Here is a 20163-nt window from a genome sequence, read left to right as displayed (position 1 = left end):
GCTTGGCCAGTCTGGTATAGGCTGAAGAGTGTTGTCCGCACTAATGTATGCAGCCTAATCTATGTATTTTATTGAATTAATATTTTAACTTAATAGTCAAAAATAAGACTTGAAAGCAAGTCTTGCTCAGCTGTTTTTTTATTTGGCCATTTGTTGGTATACACAAAGTTATCTTTTTTTCTATTGGGGAAACTATAGCTGTGTTTAGTAAAATAGTGTAATCTGATCACAGTTTTTAAACCAGTAAACTTTTCTGGTTTTACCATACCACCACAAATACAGCTAAGAATGTTGGCTATGTATGTTTCATATATATATAGTTATATGTGCATATATATGTATGTGCATTACTGATGGACTACACAAAGCTTCTCAGCTCCAAGTTCTTGTGCTAAAACAGCTGAGGTTGTTCTGAACTGGAAATTGCTGCTGTTGTCTGGCTTGTTTCTGATGCTGTTAAGTCAAGTACCCTTGAGGCTGTTTTCTTGAGGATGTGTGTTGGTTAAGTAGTAGTTGACAGAATGCTTTAACTGGCATTTGAATTATGTGGGATAAAAACTCTCTAGTCTTTGAGGGAATACTTTGATTTCTGAGTTAAGGCCTGTTAATGCTTAGAGTTTGTGAAGCAGAACGTTCCTTGTCCTAGAGTTGTTCTGTGGGTAAATGGGAAATGGATGGTTTGAATCTAGTCTGGGACCTTGAAGGCAGATAAGAGTATGTTGTTGATATTCTGTTTTATGTACCTGATTGCTACTAAATTTACTTTTTTTTCTTTTTTTCTTTCTGTTTTGCAGGCTGGAGCTCTTGATTTATTGAAGGAGCTTAAGAATATTCCCATGACCCTTGAGTTGTTACAGGTATGATTTTCTTGTTGTTGTTATGTTGCAAATGTTAACTTCATAATGATGAAGGTGAAGCCAGCAAATGTGGAAGAAGGTTGCACTATTAAAGTAGATTCCTATGTAGAAACTCCTTGAAAGACTCAGTGTTATTATAAGGTAACTAGTCTTATTTCACCCTGATTTAGGGCACTTATCTTACGTGTTTTCTTCCAGTAGCAAGCTCTTAAAGCTTATCTTTGTGTTTAAGTTAAAAATAGTGAATTTTGTTGTGGACAAAGGGGAAGACCTGCTTATAAACTTACCTTACATATAATCTTAGGTTCTTACTAACACAAATGTGATATATTTACTTACCTCTGAAGGAGAATGCACCCGGTTACAGGTGATACCTTCTTTTCTTATGTAGTTAGTTCTGGTTTTGGATTGTAAGTGAGGAGAAGCACAGTTCATACCTTCAGGCAAGTTGTATTTGACCATTTCCTTCCTCACGCCCCCACTCCCCCCTCTTAGTCTGAGTACTGTATTTCTTAAGGTAAATTGTATTACTGCTACTCCTCCCCTTTTTCTCCCCTGGGCAGGAGTGATGGTGTGGTACAATCTCTCTCACTTGCATACATACTCTAATTTTGCTTATATCTACATCTCTACTGTAGTATTTTATATATTATTTTTAAATTCTTCCAAAAAGTAACTCAGTGAATTTTAGTTGCATGTCAAGCTTCAGAGTTTGTCATGTAATTCATCTATGAACAACTTTTGTTCCAAAGTAACTAGATATTTCCTATCTCTGAAAATTTTCAAATGGCAGAGGTAAATGTAAGACCTGATTTACTGTGGTAGCCACTTAAATTGGAAGAGACTGAAAGCTAACTTTTTTCTAAGTGATGATTAATGGTCACAGATACAGAATTAACTATGAAGTTCAAATCTTAAGTGTCAGTAGCAATGTCATTTTTTACATGTGCATCCTATATATTTGCAGAATGTACTTAGTATGTTACTACTAATGCTGTTTGTGACAGAAACAGGAATTCGAAAGTGTCACCTTCATGCATGAACAAGCATGGCTGATGATGATGCTGCAGCCTTCTTCCCTGTGTCCAACCTTCTTCCTTAAAAAAAACTTAAACCAAAACCTTGCCGAAAAAAACCCTCAAGCCCCACAGAAAACAACAACAAAACCCAGGAAAACCCTCTGTTAACCTGATCCTTTTGAGTTTCTTTGTGCAGGTCTTAATACAAAGTATTTGTGTAATTATGTTTTTTGCCTTTGGAATGAAAAATATCTCTGCAAGTGCTCTGGAAATTCTGTAAATGCTGCTATGCAAACCTGTTCTGCTTAGTGTGAAGAATGAGACTAGAAGGAGAAGCTTTACACTGAACAGCAGAACAATTTTACCCTTGAACCATGAGGATCTGAAGAATGTACAAGTAGATAGCTTATCCTTTTTTTAGTTGCAATGAAAACCTTAGTAATGTTGTCAACAGAGGAGGACTCTTAATCTTGCTAAGTACAAACTCAACTGTCTGCCTTTTAGGGCACTTGTGTGACCCTGACTTAATTTATATAGGGTTGCATATTAATTCTGTCCAGTTTTCTGTCCTACTTGAAAGAAGCTTATTTATTCCCATCCATATGACAGGTACCTGTTTTTAGAGTGAAATAATAATTGCAGTAAAAGATTTTTTTTTTTTAATCTGTATTGGGGTGGGCACCATGTGAGTTTGTAAAGAAGATTTCTCTGTGTTACAGTAGGTCTAAAGGGGTCAGGTATTTTTTAGCATACTGTTGCATAGTAGATTGACTGTAGCTTGGTTAAGTTTTTCTTAAGTATCCACTGCTGTATTCAAAACAGTTCCACTGCATAAGATTGCATTTAGCAACATGTTTAGACTCAAATTTACATTATTTTTGTTGAGAGTTTTATAAACATGTAAAGTCTGCTGTAAATTTTCTATGTTAGTCTCCCCAATTTGCTTAAGCAACGGAGGACTCAGAGCAACAGTTGAAATGCAAAGCAATTGTATGCATCGCTCTGGTAGTGGATCATTAGTGTGCTAATGTCAGGAAGGGTGATGATCATGAGAAAGTGGGAGCACTAACTTTCTCTCTGTAGACTGAGATACCTATTGATGTGTTTGAACTGATGAAATGCAGGACGCAAGTGAAAAGCATACTTCCACACCCATTTTTAAGCAGTTTTGAGAGCTGGCTACGTTGAAGAAAAGCACTGCTAGCTGATATGATAGTTTCGTTATTCCTGTGTAATAAGAAAAGTGATGATTTTTCCTGTAACATGACTGTTGCTTCAGTCTGAGCTGGCAAGGTCCTCTGAACAATTTACGGGTATGTGGAATAGGAAGGTGCACATCAGTAGTCTGGACTTGTGCTTGTGTCTTTCTCGCCTGATTTTTGTCACAGAAAGTGATAAATAATTACAGACAATAATATGACTGTGTCATATCTAACGAGTTTTATGTAATCAAGCTGATCCTTGCTCAGCTAGGCAGGGAGCCAGTAGTCTTCCTCACAGGTGATTTATCTGGTGGTGAGAATTGCAGATCTGTTTAGCAGCCGCACAGTATTTAAAGGCATTGTGTCCCTGCTGCTAATTGTGGGTAGTGCGCAGCTAAACAGCGAGAGAGACAGGCAGTCTTTATTTTAACAAACAGGTTTTACTGGAAATTACACACACATATGCAGAAATAGGCTGTGATGTACAGTCCTTGTTAATGACTTCTTGCCAGTTCATTGGCAAGCTGGGGAGACCTGGGAACCTGGGGATGGTTGTTCTTCAGGGGTTGATTTGGCTCTGCTTTGATCCAGGTGCTCACCGATTCTCTGTCCTCATACTCTCTTACAGTTTAAAGTTGGTAACACCTCTGCTTGCTTCAGTGGTTGCTTTTCTTCCCCAACTAAGTTCCTTGCATTTTCATATTTGGTCTGGTGTAGAGAAGAGTAGCTGCCACCATGTGCTTTGTTTTGGGTTCAGTCATAAGTTACTTACACTAACTGTTGCTCATACCAACTGAAGGCTGCTTGGCCTACAGCTTGAGTGCTCCAGGGGCGAAAACAGCTGTCTTATGGTGTCTCTGAGCCTCTTTACTCTCAGAAAGCAAATGAAAAGTGCTCTAGAATTTGAAGTGGGGAAGTGTTATGGTTTAACCCCAGCCAGCAACTAAGCTCCATGGAGCCACTCTCACTCCTTCCCCTCACCCTAGTGGGATCGGGAGGAGAATCAAAAACAAGTAAAACTTGTGGGTTGAGATAAGAACAGTTCAATAATTGAAATAAAAAGTAAAATATAATAATAGTAGTAGTAGTAGTAATGAAAAGGAAGGTAGCAAAAAGAGAGTGAAATATAGCCCAGGAAAGACAAGTGGTGCACAATGCAATTGCTCACCACCTGCTGACTGATGCTCAGCCAGTCCCTGAGCAGCAGTCCACCCCTCCCAGCCAGCTCCCCCCAGTTTACCTACTGGACATGACACCATATGGTATGGAATACCCCTTTGGCCAGTTTGGGTCAGCTTCCCTGGCTGTGTCCTGTGCCAACTTCTTGTGCCCCTCCAGCCTTCTTGCTGGCTGGGCATGAGAAGCTGAAAAGTCCTTGACTTAGTCTAAACACTACTTAGTAACAACTGGAAACATCAGTGTGTTATCAACATTCTTCTCACACTAAATCCAAAACATAGCACTATACCAGCTCCTAGGAAGAAAATTAACTCTATCCCAGCCAAAACCAGGACAGGAAGAATGATCCATTAAAAATGCATTTTGGACAGGGTGAGGAAAGTTTTCATATACCTGCACACTTACAAACTGGCACAGAGATAAAACAATTCCACAGGCTACACTGGGCTAGGCAGAAATACTGGAGTTTTCCACTTAAAATGGCTCTCACAAGAACAGCTCTGTAGGCTGGAAGACCTAGGAAATGTCAAATGCTGACAGCTGGTTTGTAATTAAAGCACAGTCATTTTGAGAATATAACACTGATCTTTTGCGATTACCTGTGTCAGTTTGCAGGCAAATAAATTGGTAGGTCATTCCTTCCCCTCTCTTTAGGCAAGGCCAGATCAAATGCTTTATAAGAGCAAACAAATGAACTATGTTTATGTACTGCCTTAAGAAAGCTGGCAGTTTAGACAGTTACCATAATCTGTTTCTCCTGTGTGATCAGAAGAAGAAATTAATTTATCCAATTAATTTTGAGTTTTTCTTGAGGTTTTGAGTTTTACTTACCTAAGTAAGTAACCTAACCTAAGTTGGTGTCTTGTCTTTTTGCTGATGAGAGTAGGCTGTGGTTGTGCCCAGTTATCAATGGAAGGTTGGGGTTTTTTTTGTAGATACATTTTTCTCATTCAGGTATGGTGAGTATTTTACGGAGTTCCGAGCACATGTTATTCTTTATTGTCTGAACATTATGTTGAGAGTATGTGTTTAAAATGTCAAGAGAGTTGGCCAGTACTGTTAGTCTGAGTGAGCAGAGTCCATCTTGAAACACTTTAGTTACAGGTAACCATCTGTTTTCTTTAATCCAAAATACTTGTTTAAAGCTGATGCTCAGACCTGAGGTTATCTGATGTGTTTCCTTTGCTGAAATAGCTACTGAGTTTTTTTCAGTACATTTCCAGTCATTTAGCACATCCATGGTGCCCCAAAAAGTGTTGTGTGGGTTGTAAAGAGTAATTTACAGGAACAAATCATTTCCATTTTTAGCGAGCCACAAAGATTTAACTTTTCCTTTAAAGGAGAAGGAAATTTATGATGAACTACTGCAAAAGTAAGAAGAATAATTTATATTTAGTGAGTCCTGTACATGGTAAATGCAACAAACCCGAGCTTCTTAAGAACAATTTAAAAAATTAGTCATCAATCAAAATATGAAATGATAATAGACTACTTATTTGTATTGTTAAACGCTTTTCTCGTCTCATGAAACTAAAAGTGTGGAAATGTTCTACTTGTTAGATTAACATGTTAGTCAGAAGTCTTCTAAAATGAAACTTTCGTTGCTGTTGCTAAATTTATGTCCTCATCCGAGTCTTAAAAGGAGTGGATTGTAAATTAATCTCCTTTTCACTCTATAGGTGGCAGTAGTGCCAAAGGTTTAAAGCCTATCACTCTCTTGGCCTTTTCAGAGCTAGGTTAGTCTTACTGTTTCTATCTAAAAGCAGAACCCTCTGTGCTTAAGATTTTAAAGAATCTCAGTATTGCCAAAATTCTTAGGAACCTAAAACGTGGTCACTCCCAACTGATATTACAGCTTCTTCCACAGCCACTAAATGAGAATTCTAAGAGTATGAAGTCACTGAAGCAGTTGGCAAGCTTCTGATCATGCCAAAATAGAAATACAGTCATTGCTTCACAGAATAATGAGGTTTTGAGGCTAGACCCTTTTCTAAAAATTTTATAGAATGTTAAAATGTATATATGATTTTCATGTTAGATGTTTTGGATGTTGTACTTGGTTTAGGTAAGTAGTTCTGCAGTGCTTTTTGAAACAGTTTGGAAACAAAAATCTTCTGATTGATGCTCCTTAACGCCCCCCAACCCCTCTGGCATGGAGACAAATTGTGGTACTGTTGTATTTCTTTTTAAAATGTCCTTGTCGTTAAAATAAGTTTTGTAAGCATTCCATCCTGATTTTCTTAAAAAAAAAAAAAAAACAAAAAAACCAAACAAACCAAACAACTCCCCCCCCCAAAACAAAGAAAAAAAGATACTTTAAAAAAGAAAGATACTTTTAAAAAACAATGTCAAAGTATAACTTTATATATGTTTACTTGTTAAACTGTCTTCATGTCACCTTTTATAGTATATATTTTTATTTCTGTTGCAGTCTACCAGAATTGGAATGTCAGTGAATGCGATACGCAAACAAAGCACTGATGAAGAAGTTACATCTTTAGCAAAATCTCTTATCAAGTCTTGGAAGAAACTGTTAGGTATGGCAACACAAACTTTTTTTTCCCCTGCTCTTGCATGTTTTAACTGTATGCAGTCTTCATGCAAATGCTTGACACTGCTTTGCTTTAGATATATTTGTGCTGCTGTGTAAGTATTGAAACTTTCTGAACGGATGTAGTTGGTTTTTTTACTCGTAGATTACCACCAGTGCATTACTGTGAAAGTGTGTTCAGAGAAAATATATTTTTATTGGGGCTGGCAAGCAGTAGAAAGCCAGCTTCTGTGACATGACTCATTTCTGAAGTCTTGTTGCCTGCTGTTGAGCTAGAGTGACTGTGCAGTACTAAGCACTAACGAACCTGTTCTTGACTATTTCCTTTGTCAAATACAACAGGTACTCTGGAGAACTTGTGCAAAATCTCATATGAGAGTGTGGAGGCTTTGAAGTTTGGTTATAAAGTGATTTGTGAAGAAGAAAAAAAAACAGTAAAAAAATTGACATTAAAAATCTGTTAGAACTTAAAGGTAGTGAGAAATAGATCTGCACTTTCTAAAACCTTCATAGTTTTAAACAACTTACTAATTAGTGAGTTAATACTTTTTGTTTAAATTCCCTTAAAGCAATGAATGCAGTTAATGAAACCTTTCCATTAGCAGGGTTTTATTCAAGGGTATTTTGTAGTACCTGATGTATTTGAAAACACTCAAATCTCAAACTGTGTCCAGGTATTTTTATTCATACACTGTGCTGTACTCTATTTTGTTTCTTTGTATCTAATTTTAGGTAAACTAAGATTTAGGAAGCTTAAAATTTTAAAATAGAAAACAGTTTACATTATTTTCTACTGATTTAAGTATTTGCCATTCTGTCTAGAAAAATATGTTAAATAACTACCAGGAGGTGTTACAAGTCCTCTGCCATTTGAAGTCAGCCTCATTTTTATCAATTATGAAGTATTTTATCAGATACTTTACTCTGTTGTAAATGGTGTAGAAATTACTTTGTATCTATCTGATAGTACATGTATGTAGAAATGGACAATTTGTCACAGCTTTCAACTTCCATGTTCTAGTAAGAAGCAACAACCTCTACAGCAGACTTTTTTTTTAACCTACCTTTAAAAAGTTAGATAATACTAATTAGGTAAGTTTTAGTAATTAAATTTAGATAATACTAGATATGCTGATAAAATACTTTCTAAATCATGGTAATGACTTTTATTATAAATTAAATGCATACTTTATAAAGGATCTGATCAGAGTTCACTGGTAAATAGTGAAAATTATATACTTTTTATGTTTAAATTTCCACTTAGAACTTGAAGTCCAACTGTATTATATCCAATGCATAAAAGTGGTAAGATATATAAGTGGAGAAATGGACTTGCATATTAACTTCAGTTACTCTAAAGACTTCTAAAAGCAGCAGCTGGATTGAGTGACCTAGCTCTCAAGTTACTAATTGAAGTTTAAAAAAAAAAAAAGCTCTGTCAAAGTTTTGTGGTGGTGTTTTTTTTTTTTTTCTCCAAAGTTCAAATTTTTGATACTGCAACTTAGTTTAGGCAACAAAGTAGAGGAGATACGCTCCCCCCCCCCCCCCCCCCCATGGAATTCTCAACTTTTGGGAGTGCCCTCGGATACTGCTTTTGGGGGGGGGGGGGGGGCTAACCCTTCTGGATATTGCTGTCCTTTGAGCAAAGGAATTGCTATTTATTTATTAAGACAGTAAAATAGTCTTCTGTCTCTTTTTTTTTTTTTAAACACAATATCTTAAGTCAGTCATACTTGTCTTAATATATTGTTACTTATAGCTGACTGATCTTTAAGTGTTCAAACATTGTGAAACACGGGAGTATTATTCCTACCTGAGGACCAGAGGGTGTTCATGCTGTAGAAGTCTGGGATAAGTCCATGGTGCCTGATGGTCACAGCAGGTCAATCTGGGTGTAGGCTGCTGCTGAAAGGGGTGGTCCTGGCTTCCCTTCTGCACTGGTGCCTCCTTGCTCCCTCCTGTGCTGCTACAACTAGTTCTCAAGTGGCTATCCAGGAGACCAGAGCTGGGAACTGACCAGTTGGAAACTAATTGTTTTGTTCATTTCTTCTGGCTTAAATTTCAACTGTATCAGTTTTTTGGTCCAGCCTGTTTGCAGTTACTGTTTCCTGCACAGGGATTGCGGCAGTAACATACAGTTGGGCCAAGGTGGATCCTTCCCTTTTGATGGCTTGCTACATTCAGATTGTTTTAGGACAGTTGGGAGACTCTACCTAAAGCTGCTTGCATCAGGTGAAGTCAAACATGTGAGGAACTGGAAAGTAAATAGCAAATATTTGACATTAATCAGAACTGAATGCTTTCTTCTTGAGGCAGTGGGTATGTGACCTTTGCTCATGCTCTAATTTTTGTTACAGGGCAGATATTATTGCGTGTACATTATTGTGCCAGGTCTAGTGTGGTTGTGGTTGTGCACTTACTGTATAAAATCAAATTATTCCTGAAAATACAGCACTACTTGTATTCAAAACTTAATGCAGTTAAATTCTCCTTGATTATAATGTAGACCCTATAATAAAGCATAGTAGGGCAAATGTTTCACTGCTCAGTAATTCATTAGAACTTAAAATCTCATAACTGTGCAAGATAGGGTATCTGGGCTGCGTGAAATATGGGCTGCATGAAATATGGGTGGGAATCTTACAAAGTACTCTTATTCTGTTTTATCATTAGTTTTGACTTTCTCAGAAGAATACGAAATACCGTATGTTGTGCTGCTTGAGAAATCAGTTTCGATTATGCTGTTTATAGTGCATGTAAAATGGTATGGATCAAAGATGGCAACAGAAGCGGACAGCTGTTAATCGTACCAAGCATTGTACTCAGAGATCTGAAGTCTTTGTGAGTTATTTTTATAAATGACATTTTGAATTTAGGCAAGAATTGTGACTGTTCAGGCTGCACGTACTGTTTAAGTTCAATGCTATCAGAACTTAGTTTTAAGAATGCATGGGAAATGTGAGAAGAAATCAAAGTAAGGTTGTGAATCGCTAGATGTTTATAGCTTGACTAGAGCTATGCCAGGTTACCAAGGGATTTTTCAGGGGGGTCGGAAGCTGCCCAGCAGAGGGCTTGGCTTGCAAGCCTTGTCTGAAGTGACTCAGTGAGCCACAGTGGAAGATCGTTTTCAGATGTTGCTGTCAGAACGTTAAACCACACAGCCGAGTTGGTCACAATTTGCATAAGGAAGCAAATTCTGCTCTCAGAATAAAATACAGCTCAGTTATAACATGGGATTTGCAAATAACGATTGTTTTGCCAAGTAGCTGAGTATATAAGAGTATGCTATGCAGATAATGAATCTATGCATACCCATTTAGGTTATGAGGAGTGTTCCCTTATATTAAAAAACAACAAAAAAGTCCTTTAAGGAATTTAACATTCTCCATCACAAATAATTACTTACTGAACTCTAAGAGTATACAGTGAAAAAGAATGTCCAGACCTCTAAGTAAACTTAACTCCAGTAAGTTTATGTGCTGAACTGGAAATGCAGAATGATTGGACAATAATCATAACATTAAGTGCAAGTGTGATTATCTATTGCCAGTACCAAAAAAGGGGCCACAAACATTTTGAAATGCCTGTTTCAAAAAAGTGCATGCCTGAGTAATTTTATTTTAAAAGAATAAGTGCTCAATGTTGTCAAGAGAAGGTAGCACCAGCCAAACTTCACAGAAGTGTTTTACTCAGATTACTTTGTTCATACAATCCTTTGTTATTTCAAACCTGGGTTTGATTCTACTGGAGCAAGCTGGTACAGTCTGGGACTATCTTACAGGTATGTTAATGCTGTCATTGGGTAAAGTTATTCAAGGACATCTAGTAACCTACTGGCTTTGCTCAAAAAAATTGTTGACAAAACAAGTTCCTAAATTACAGTCTAATAGTATTTAAGAGTATTGTTTACTATTGATAAGAAGAGTACATGTCTCTTATAAGATATCAAGTAGAATCAAGTGCAGAAATAATTTCAGTAGGTTCATTTCTGTATCAAGTATGAGCTGTGGAAATCACCTCCTGTCAAATGTGGTTTTGGAACTGTTCCATGTACTATTAGTACATCTATAATTTGTTAGGATTATCAATGGAGGGATAATAACACATGATGCAAATTACATCATACTGTATAGGAGAATAAAACATATATAGCGAAAAATTTAATGTGTCATGCTTCTTTGTCACTTATGATAAAAAAAAATCCTTAAAAAGGGAAAACAGTTAATTATTTTGTTGTTTATAGATTTTAGATATTATTCCTCCCTATGCTACTACTAGGAAGAAGCTTTTCTGATTTTACCTTCATGTCTTACTGCATCTTGCAGAGGAATTGCTGACAAGTGTAGCTGCTTGTGCAACTCAAGATTATTTTGGTCAGGGTCCTAGAAAATAGGGCCTAAAGACTTATTAAATATGAGAGTCATTGTTAAATTAAAGACTATGCCATCTGTTACCTATTCTCATATCTCTTTCCTTTAACTTATTTAAACTGAATACTCGGAAAACTTTCCAAATTTGGTGGTGATATCTGAATCAGTAACATGCAACAACGCACTAAATTAAATTCTCATGTGCTTCCAGAGAATAACTAGCCACCTTTCTTTAACATTTCTGAAAAATTCTTACTTTAAAAAATCTCATCATTTAAAGTTAAATTTATAAATTAATAACATTATATCTTTTTATTTCATTTTTTTTCTTGTTGCTAGCAAGTGTCGTGTTAACTTGTAATATAATTAGAAGAATCTATGATGAAGCTGTTAATGGCTTCTAACATTCAGATTAATTATGTTATCTCTGGCCATATATTATTACATTAAAATTTTGTTCCGGTAACAAAGAACACTGTCATGTCATGTTTTACCCTGGAGAGATTATTTTGCTGGAAAGGGTACAAGTATCTTTCAAATTAATTGCAAGTCCTAGATAGAAACTGCAGTGCAGCAGTCAGAATTTGATAGTCTTTTTCCAATGGCTAATAGTCAATTCATGTTACTAGCTTGTTCTTTGTATTTTAAAGAAGCATTAATATTGATTAGCTTATGTTATTTAAAAAAAAAAGCTTAAAGGTTTTTTGTTTATGGCCTTCTGAAGCTGCAATAGCTAAAACTGTGAAGTTACAGTTTTCAATCCTAAAATTGAGACAATTTCAATTTGTTTCTGAAAAAAAGTTTTGGTAAGTTTTAATAGCTGTATGAAGTTGAAAAAGTAATTGTGCCTCTTTAAAGCAACTTGTAATTTATATTATATAAATATTACGATGTTATGTAGACTTCCTGATGTGAATCACTTGCTCAATGGAATTTTTAATTATCTTTCACAGGAGGGCCATTTCTTCCATCTGAATTTATTAGAATTTCTGCGGTTGGTTGTAGTTCCCATTAGCTGTCATTCTTCCTTTGCACTAGAGTCTGGCCATTGCATGTAAATTAAGTTAATTAGTAGAGATTTCTAGTTTCTCAAGGATAACTTTTTTTCCTTTCCCCAGAGGATAGTTGAAACGCTGTCTAGCAGGCTGTTAATTGCATTGTTCTTTTGTCAATATGGTATTTTAATAAAATAAATACCTATTAATGTGTGAGTTTAAGAATAAATACTGCTTGACACTGGATCTCTTCTCCTCGATGCTTAACAATTTATGATCCATAAGAGTGAATGACCTTAAACACTTAGGAGAGTATTTAAAGCAAACAGAGAATATTGTTAACTTTATTTTCAGATTTCTGAAACTGGATTAAACAAAAGTGTCTATAAACTCTTAAGTGATGAAAGAAGTTGTAGTTTTGAAGACATATTTGCTGAAGATGGTCCAGTTGTCTCAGCTGCTGAAGTTTGACCTTGGTTTGACACATGCTTGCACAGACTGGTCTGCAGGTGTAGGAAGAACTGTGCTTTTATCTCTTGCTTTGTCCCTGTGCCTCACCTATCCCCTGCCCTCCATAAGTGAAAGAAGCAGTCGGGGTATTGGCAGATGTTCTCAGGTGCCTGCCATCTCTGATGAAGTGGTGCTGCTCTAAATGGAAGTGTTTGATAAACTAAAACTAGGTGCCAAATACACATGACAGTGTATTTGATGCAAAATAAGTGGGAGTTACCTAGGTCAGCTCTGAATTTGACAACTTGTGTTCCAGAAAAAAATACGGATGTAAATGGGCTGAAGCAGAGCTCAGCTCTAAGGCAGCTGTGCTGCTTTGCAGAACCTGAGCTGTACCCCAAGATACCTGTTTGATCCATCAGTTTGTCTTAAACTCTCTGACAAAAATGATTATGTAGTTAAAAAATGATGAGGTAAATGAGATTACGTGCATATTTAGAATATTTTAAAAAATTATATATCATGTAAGCATTTGTTGCCATAGAGAGTAGTCATGTGAATATGCATGTTAAAAATGGGATTTGTTTTCCTTCTCTTAGTATTGTGTACTTTAGGTGTCATAGCAAAGAACTTCTGTGATCCAGCCTTGTTTGCTTTCTTAGTGATATTACTTTTTTATAAATAATAGTTGATGTGTTGATACCTTTATTAGGATTTTTTTGAATTACACCTTTAGCTTATTAAAGACAATCACTCCAAGCGTATCATCTACTGTGTTTAATTATCCTTTTTTTTTTTTTTTAATGGAGAAATTTATCAAGGATTGAATACAAAGTTAAAAACAATGGCTGAGGAAATCACTAAAGTTTTAAGCTCTTGAAGGCTGGGAAGATATTCTGGAGTAGTATCTTTGTGTACTTGCCTGGTTCCTATACTGTTTTGTAGGCATCTATTTTTAGGTACAGCTGCAGGCAGAATAGTAGATGGGTGCTTCATCTGATCCAGTATGGCTGTCTCTGGTCTCCTCTTATAATGATGATGATTTTTTAATGAAGTGATATTCGATTTGATAAATTCCTTAACTCAAAAATTAAGGAAAGGATCAAAATCCTGCCCAGTTTAATATCTTTTCTGTGTAGCTTTAAATGAAATTGTTCCTATTAAAAATAAGCCAGTACAGTAGTTTTCTACTCTCTAGGGAAAAAAAAAAAAGCTCAGTGCTAGAATGAGACCTGAATTTGTGTGTTTCATACCACCAAGTTCCCCTGGGAAATGTGGGGATGGGGGTCTTGTAGAAATAAGGATACTTTTACATACTTAAACAAGGATTTGGATACCTAGTTCAGGACATCTTCATGGGAAAGACTGAGCCTTATCAGATTTCCCTCCCTTTCTTGGTCTGTTTTTAGTTCTTTTTAAAGTTTGTAATAGATGCTTATCCCAATAATATAGTCTATGGATTTAGAAGTGTAATGGCAGCTTTATGAGGGCTTAGAGAGAGGAATTCACAAAATCTGTCAGTGAGTGATACCAGTCTCTCTAGGCTTTCTCTGTAGGCAGTGGAGAGAGTCAGCCTTTCTAGAGAGCAAATCAAAGCAGAAGTTCCATTTAGCCATTCTGAATTCCTCTTTACAATAGAAAGGTGTATGTGTTCTCGCTAGGCTAAAACTAAATGTTGTGATTGCCCCTTTTAATAAAGGCTTTCATCTTTATTCTTTACAAAATCATCATTAAATGTAGCCTGTATGAGGAAGGCAAATTCAAATATTTTTAAACGCTAAGGCAAATAATTTATGAGCCATCACAGAAAATACTATGTGCACGTCTGGAAAACTTCAAAAGCATATGAAAATGTTCTTTATATTTTTTGGCAACCATGGTAGCTTTCATACCACAGTTTCGTTTGGTTCAGTCCTTTGGTAGAAATTCTATTAATATAATAAAAAAGAATGACATGCATTTAGTAGGAACTTGTATTTAAAACATGGAAGACAAACTCTAGAGACTTGATGCAGTAGTTTAAGAAGTTATTGTCTCCCTCATGCAGCAGAGTTGGCAAAAATAAATCATAGAAGTCTACATTTTCATCATGTCTTCACTGCCAGTTTAAACAGATGCTGGACTTGACTCGAAGGATCTGAAGTGTTGTCATATTTTCCATTTGCTGGGTTGGGGAGGGTGTTGGGGAGTGGAAGGCTGTACTGCAAGAGAAGGTCAAAGCAGAGAGTGGGAGCTGATAGCATTTCCAACTGGTTCAGGAGAAATCATCAAAGATATTTTACCGCTGCTTTGAATTGGTTGCTATTTCTGGGTAAAAGAGTTTCTCGTGTTTTGTATTTCCAGATGGACCTTCAACTGATAAAGATTCTGAAGAAAAGAAAAAGGAGTCTGCATCTTCCTCACAAAACAGCCCTGAAGCAAGAGAAGAAAGGTGCTTAATTCTTCATAAGTATACAAATAATCTCACTCAGTGTAAATTAGGTAAATTAGGTAAATTAACATTAAACTATTTGGTCCAAATTTGTCATATTTGAGACAGCTTCCACATTCTCTTCTGAAATACACGGAGTTGTACAAGAAATGGTGTGTTGTTAGGGAAGTAAGTCGTGCTGCTGCTGACATTAAAAAAAGATGAAAGCCACAGGTCACGATATGGCCAGACTAGTTACTGTTTATTTTGTCTGTCTCATCTGTCAAATATTTCTTCTTCTCTCAATACTAGCACTGAGCTTTGAGAACTGTAAAACAACTTTCAGTCACAGCTTTATGGTTATTGTATATGTTAGAGGTTTAGAATACTTCTTTTGTCTGTTAGCTTTCATGTTTAATAAGCTATCTCATTCTGCACTTTTTTTGGTAAACACAAAATATATGTTATCAGAAAAATGAGCCCATGTTAATGACGCTATAGGAGCTGAAGAACATTTGCAAAATGGTATCTGCAAGCCCGTTTCTTCTATACATTTCTGGTTCTAGTGAATCTGTTTCCAGCGGCCATTTTCAAATTGAAATTTAACCTCTAACCATTTGTCCTGATGCAGGCTGAAAACTTCTTGGTTTACGGTTTGCAAAGCTATGTTAATTGTTTGTTTGTGATCATGGTACCATGCCAGTACAGTAAGCAGACTGAAAGCAATGCATTCACTGCAGACTGAATGTTAGTGTGATGCATCTTCACTGTTTTTTAAAGTAAAGTTCCATGGGAGAAAAAAAAAAAATTTTATGTTAATGTAGAGAACTGAGAATTAAAACTTATATGCCACATAATGGAATGAAATACTTGCTGTGTCTCTGTTGTGTGGAATACCCTGGTGAATATTCTAAAGACACTTTTAAAATTGTATTGACTCTAGAGCTATAAGTAGCTTTACAAAGGTGGCCTGTGTTCTTTTTTTGGAATACCATCAAATAGATATAGCAAAAGACCTGTGTTTTGCCCTGGAACAAAGTTATTTGAAGAGGGGGAAAAACATTAATATTAGTTTTCTTTTTGCCTTTTTTTAGCAGTTCAAGTAGCAATTCCAGCAGCAGGAAGGAGGAGGGTAGTGCTCCCTCAAATTCTTTCATCCCTTCTTTTCCCCGGGCTCCAAGCACTTCGGATTCTGTACGAGTGAAATGTAGAGAAATGCTCTCTGCAGCTCTCAGAACAGGAGGTGAGCTTTGTAGACTATATTTTGAAGTTTAACTATTTCCTTCTTCTGTATTTCAGTCCTTCCCCTCTATTTTTCTCCTGCCCTGTAGGGTGGAATAAACCTTGTTTATGTCCATTTGTGCGTATATACCCATAGGCCAGTTCACCCGAGTTGCAAGTAATGAGTAACCTTGACAGCATGGGAATGTACTGAAATACATTTTTGTTGCTGATGATGTGGGATGTTTTGTGGCTTCTGTTCATCTGATATCTTGCCTACAGTGGAACTGCTTTTCAGGAGGTTATTACCTCCTTAATGCCTCGTTTAAATCTTTTTGTGGAAGCTGCTATTTTTGTCTTATCTCTGACTGAGAGTGCCATTATATACATACCTGCCTTTTTTACACAGAGATCCTGTGGGCCTTCAGATTTTGGTTTTCGAAGGCTGCCTTTCTGTTTTGATTTAATCTTGAAGTTTCATTGAGATACTCACAGTAAGAGAGTCTTGCATTGCTCTATCTTCATGCCTTTTGGGCATCTGTAAATTCCTTGACTGGTTTGTTTTTTTTTTTCTCTTTCCCCTTCATGTACACTTGGGTGTCTTTAAACTGACAAATTGAATGATATGATAGATAAGGAGCAAACTAAAAGTTGGACTCCTCAGAATGACCTGAATTTTTCTTGTGGCTCCTTCTCTTCTATCTGAACTTATGACCCAGCTCCTGTTCCTCTGTTCTTAGCTTAGTGTAACCTGACTCAGTGTAAGCAGATTTCTGAATCATCTGTTTTTACCCCCTTCACTCTTTTATTCTTTCTTTTAATTCACATAAATTCAGATACAGACAGTAATCAAAGCTGACTAAAGACCATGAATTTGTGGTCCTCTGGATATGTAGTTCATAGACTTCTAAAATAATTTGTGACCAGAAAGTTGCATATAGCATCTTAGTATTCATAATTCTATGCATTCTTAATTTTAGCTAGTTTTCCAAGAACTCTTTTTGCTATGTTACTTTCTACAGCACATATAAACTGATCGTTCATGGGTTGAATGCCAAACTCAAAAATTAAGGTTATTTTCTGGTTTTATGGCTTTCTGCATGAGATCGAAGGAGAAATGGTGTTTGGATTACTCGTTGAAGTACACCCATGTTAAAATGAGAAGGAGGAAAACACATACTCTATCTAATTTGTCGTAAGCTATCTTGGAAAGGTAGCTGTCTTTGAGTAAGGGTTTTGGTCAGAAACAGTAAACAATTATCTTGAGACATTTTAGGTCAAGTGTTGCATTGTCTTCAAGATTGCTATGGTTTATTTCTTCTAATTTACATGTCTTATGACACATCTCTGCTTTGAGGTTTTTTTTAAATATCTAATAATACGTTTTCTGTTATTTAATTACTATGTTTCTAATGAAATCTTTCTCTTGCATGCATGCAAAACATTAATTGCTTATGCCTGTATTGCGAGGACTGGAAGAATTGATGAAACACAATACAATATGTTTTCTTTTTATAATAGTCTATTCTACACACAAATATGCTGTGGAGATGGGTATTTGCCAAGCCTATTAGAATATTTAAAAGTTTTGAAAGGATAAGTATACAGTAAATTAAACTTTCCTATACAAAAGGAAAATTCACTGCAGTCGTTTCATAACTTGCTGAGTTTCGGAGTTTTGAATGGGCTCTTGGATATAGAACACTGATGAGATTGTCAGGTTGCTAATACTTTAATATTTGTTTTCCTCAGATGATTACATTGCTATTGGTGCTGATGAGGAAGAGCTGGGTTCTCAGATTGAAGAAGATATCCTTTGTTGTACATCTATGTGCTCTAGAACAAGAGTATTTTTTAAAAGCATTGATAATGTTAAAATGAATTACCTTGATTTATATATTGAATATTTTTAAATTTCATTTCAAACAAAATAGCAAACAGTTCAACACATCAGTGCAGAAATGTAGTGTTTAAAAAAAACAGCACAACCTAAATGATTTGCTTTAAAACATGTACGAATGGGTGTAGGTGAGTGTGTGGGGGTTTTTTTTCAGTTCAGTATGTTTTCCTTGCAGCAACAACATTATATCTTACTGAAGCATTCTGACATAAAATGCTGGGCTCTTCTATGTTATTTTTAAGTCTTTTCTTGTTAACAGTTTTAATCTTTTTCTAATGTCTTTATTTCATTTTCTACAAGTTTCTATTTCTAAATGAATTTGGAATTTTCAACAGGGTTTTTCTGGTAGCAGTGTTTGAATAGTTACAGAGCAGAGGTCTGAGCTGCTTTTTATTTTAGGGGTTTTGTTTGCGGGGGGGGGGGGCGGCGATATTCTTAAGCATAGAAATAGTCTAAGCTTCATGATTCTAACTTGCCAATGTCCTTCGGTAATTACAGTCAGCCACCGTTCCTGTTAAGGAATTTCCTGTTTCTGTTGTAAACCCTGTTTTAAGATTCTGTTAGTGAGCTGCCAGTGTTTGAATATTTGGTTTAGAAATCAATTAATACTCAGGATGAGGTCAAGGAACTGGACAGAAATTTATGGGTGACTTTTCACAATTTCAATTGAGATCCTACTACCCAAAAATTCATGTTTCACTGACCATGTGCTAGACTATGATTAGACTTCAGAAGACATGAAGTCTGCTGTGTTGAACAGGAAAGTAACTGTTGGTTGTGGTGGGGGGAAGGACTTGATCAACAATGGAGAAGTACATTGCTTTAGAAAACTTGCCCCCCAAAATGAATCCTTTCTGTTTTACTTGTTAATGTTTTGTTCCTTAAATCCAATGCACCTATCTTTCAAGAATTAAAAAACACTGATATGAAATACAAAAATAGGGTACGAAGTAGAATAGCGAATCTCAAGGATGCAAAGAATCCTAACCTAAGGAAAAATGTGTTATGTGGGAACATTCCTCCTGACAAGTTTGCCAAAATGACAGCAGAGGTAAGTAAAGCATAGGTCTTGAACTATTTCCCTGTTGGACTTACATCCTGGCCTGTATTTATTAGCCGTAAAAATAATTTATGTAAGCTGCCCGCACTTTTGAAAGACTGTGGCATGTTTGTGGCTTGCAGTCTGAATTACAAGGCTGTGTTGGGGCAGAGGGAATCAAAGTGGTGCCTGTTAATGGTTCCTAAATATCTGATTTTGTCTGTAAGTCAGAAGGCAGGTAAGCTGTTGCATGTAAATTTCCTGAAATACTGTATGTTGTGCTGTTTTTAAAAGGCCACATGATATATCAGTGATAGTTTTTTAAGTTTAGGAAGATGTAAATATGACTGTGTAGTGACTCCAAGCTGCTTACCCATTCACCTTTCTGGATATGTAAGTTAGCCTGTCTTCCCATTTGTTTTCCAAATGCTAACCTCTGCTGTTATACTTCTATGCAAGGTATAGCACTGTGGTTTTAAAGATCAGTCCCTCTCCTGTTGGCATTTTCAGTGTTTATTTAAAGCTTATCTCTTGAATCTCTCTCTTGAATACTTAAAGTGATTTTGAAAGAAACTCTTAACAATAGACAGAAAGAGCCATAAATGATAGGGGAAAGAAGCTAGGAGAATTGCCCTTTAAATCAAATTAAATTTATGTTACTGAAAGAACATTTTGGACACTTGAATAGAAATTACCGTTCAGATGCCCATTGTCTTTACAAATCAAAATAAATCTGGGAAGTCAAATGAAAAATAAGATTTTATGGGAGAGAAAAACAAAAGCATGCTTAACATCTGGTTTCAGTTTTGTAGTTCTGCTTGTATGTGTTGGATTCTGCCCCCCAAATCAGGTATAAAGGAGTATCTTGGAGACTGAAAGAAATTAAATTTATGATCAATTAATGAAAATCATGATTAGCTTTATTCTAAAAGAAAGTTTTTTGGGTTTTGTGTTTTTTCTTTCTATAGGT

The 20163-nt window shown here is 36.1% G+C and overlaps 1 protein-coding gene across 3 annotated transcripts in view; it reads left to right on the top strand.

Annotated features, from left to right (window-relative positions):
- TCEA1 (transcription elongation factor A1) overlaps nt 1-20163 on the top strand; it is a 31132-nt gene that overhangs the window by 6473 nt on the left and 4496 nt on the right. For 2 of the 3 annotated variants that reach the window (XM_052786974.1, XM_052786973.1), the window contains exons 2-7: nt 795-857; nt 6689-6794; nt 14967-15054; nt 16128-16276; nt 18007-18063; nt 19051-19205. In XM_052786974.1, the coding sequence (XP_052642934.1) occupies nt 795-857; nt 6689-6794; nt 14967-15054; nt 16128-16276; nt 18007-18063; nt 19051-19205 (618 nt within the window). The remainder of the gene's footprint in view (nt 1-794; nt 858-6688; nt 6795-14966; nt 15055-16127; nt 16277-18006; nt 18064-19050; nt 19206-20163) is intronic. The other variant, XM_052786975.1, reaches the window with a different exon arrangement.

This window comes from Harpia harpyja, chromosome 5 (assembly GCF_026419915.1).
Source record: "Harpia harpyja isolate bHarHar1 chromosome 5, bHarHar1 primary haplotype, whole genome shotgun sequence".
Lineage (NCBI taxonomy): Eukaryota > Metazoa > Chordata > Aves > Accipitriformes > Accipitridae > Harpia > Harpia harpyja.
This window is presented reverse-complemented; position numbering and strand designations above follow the sequence as displayed.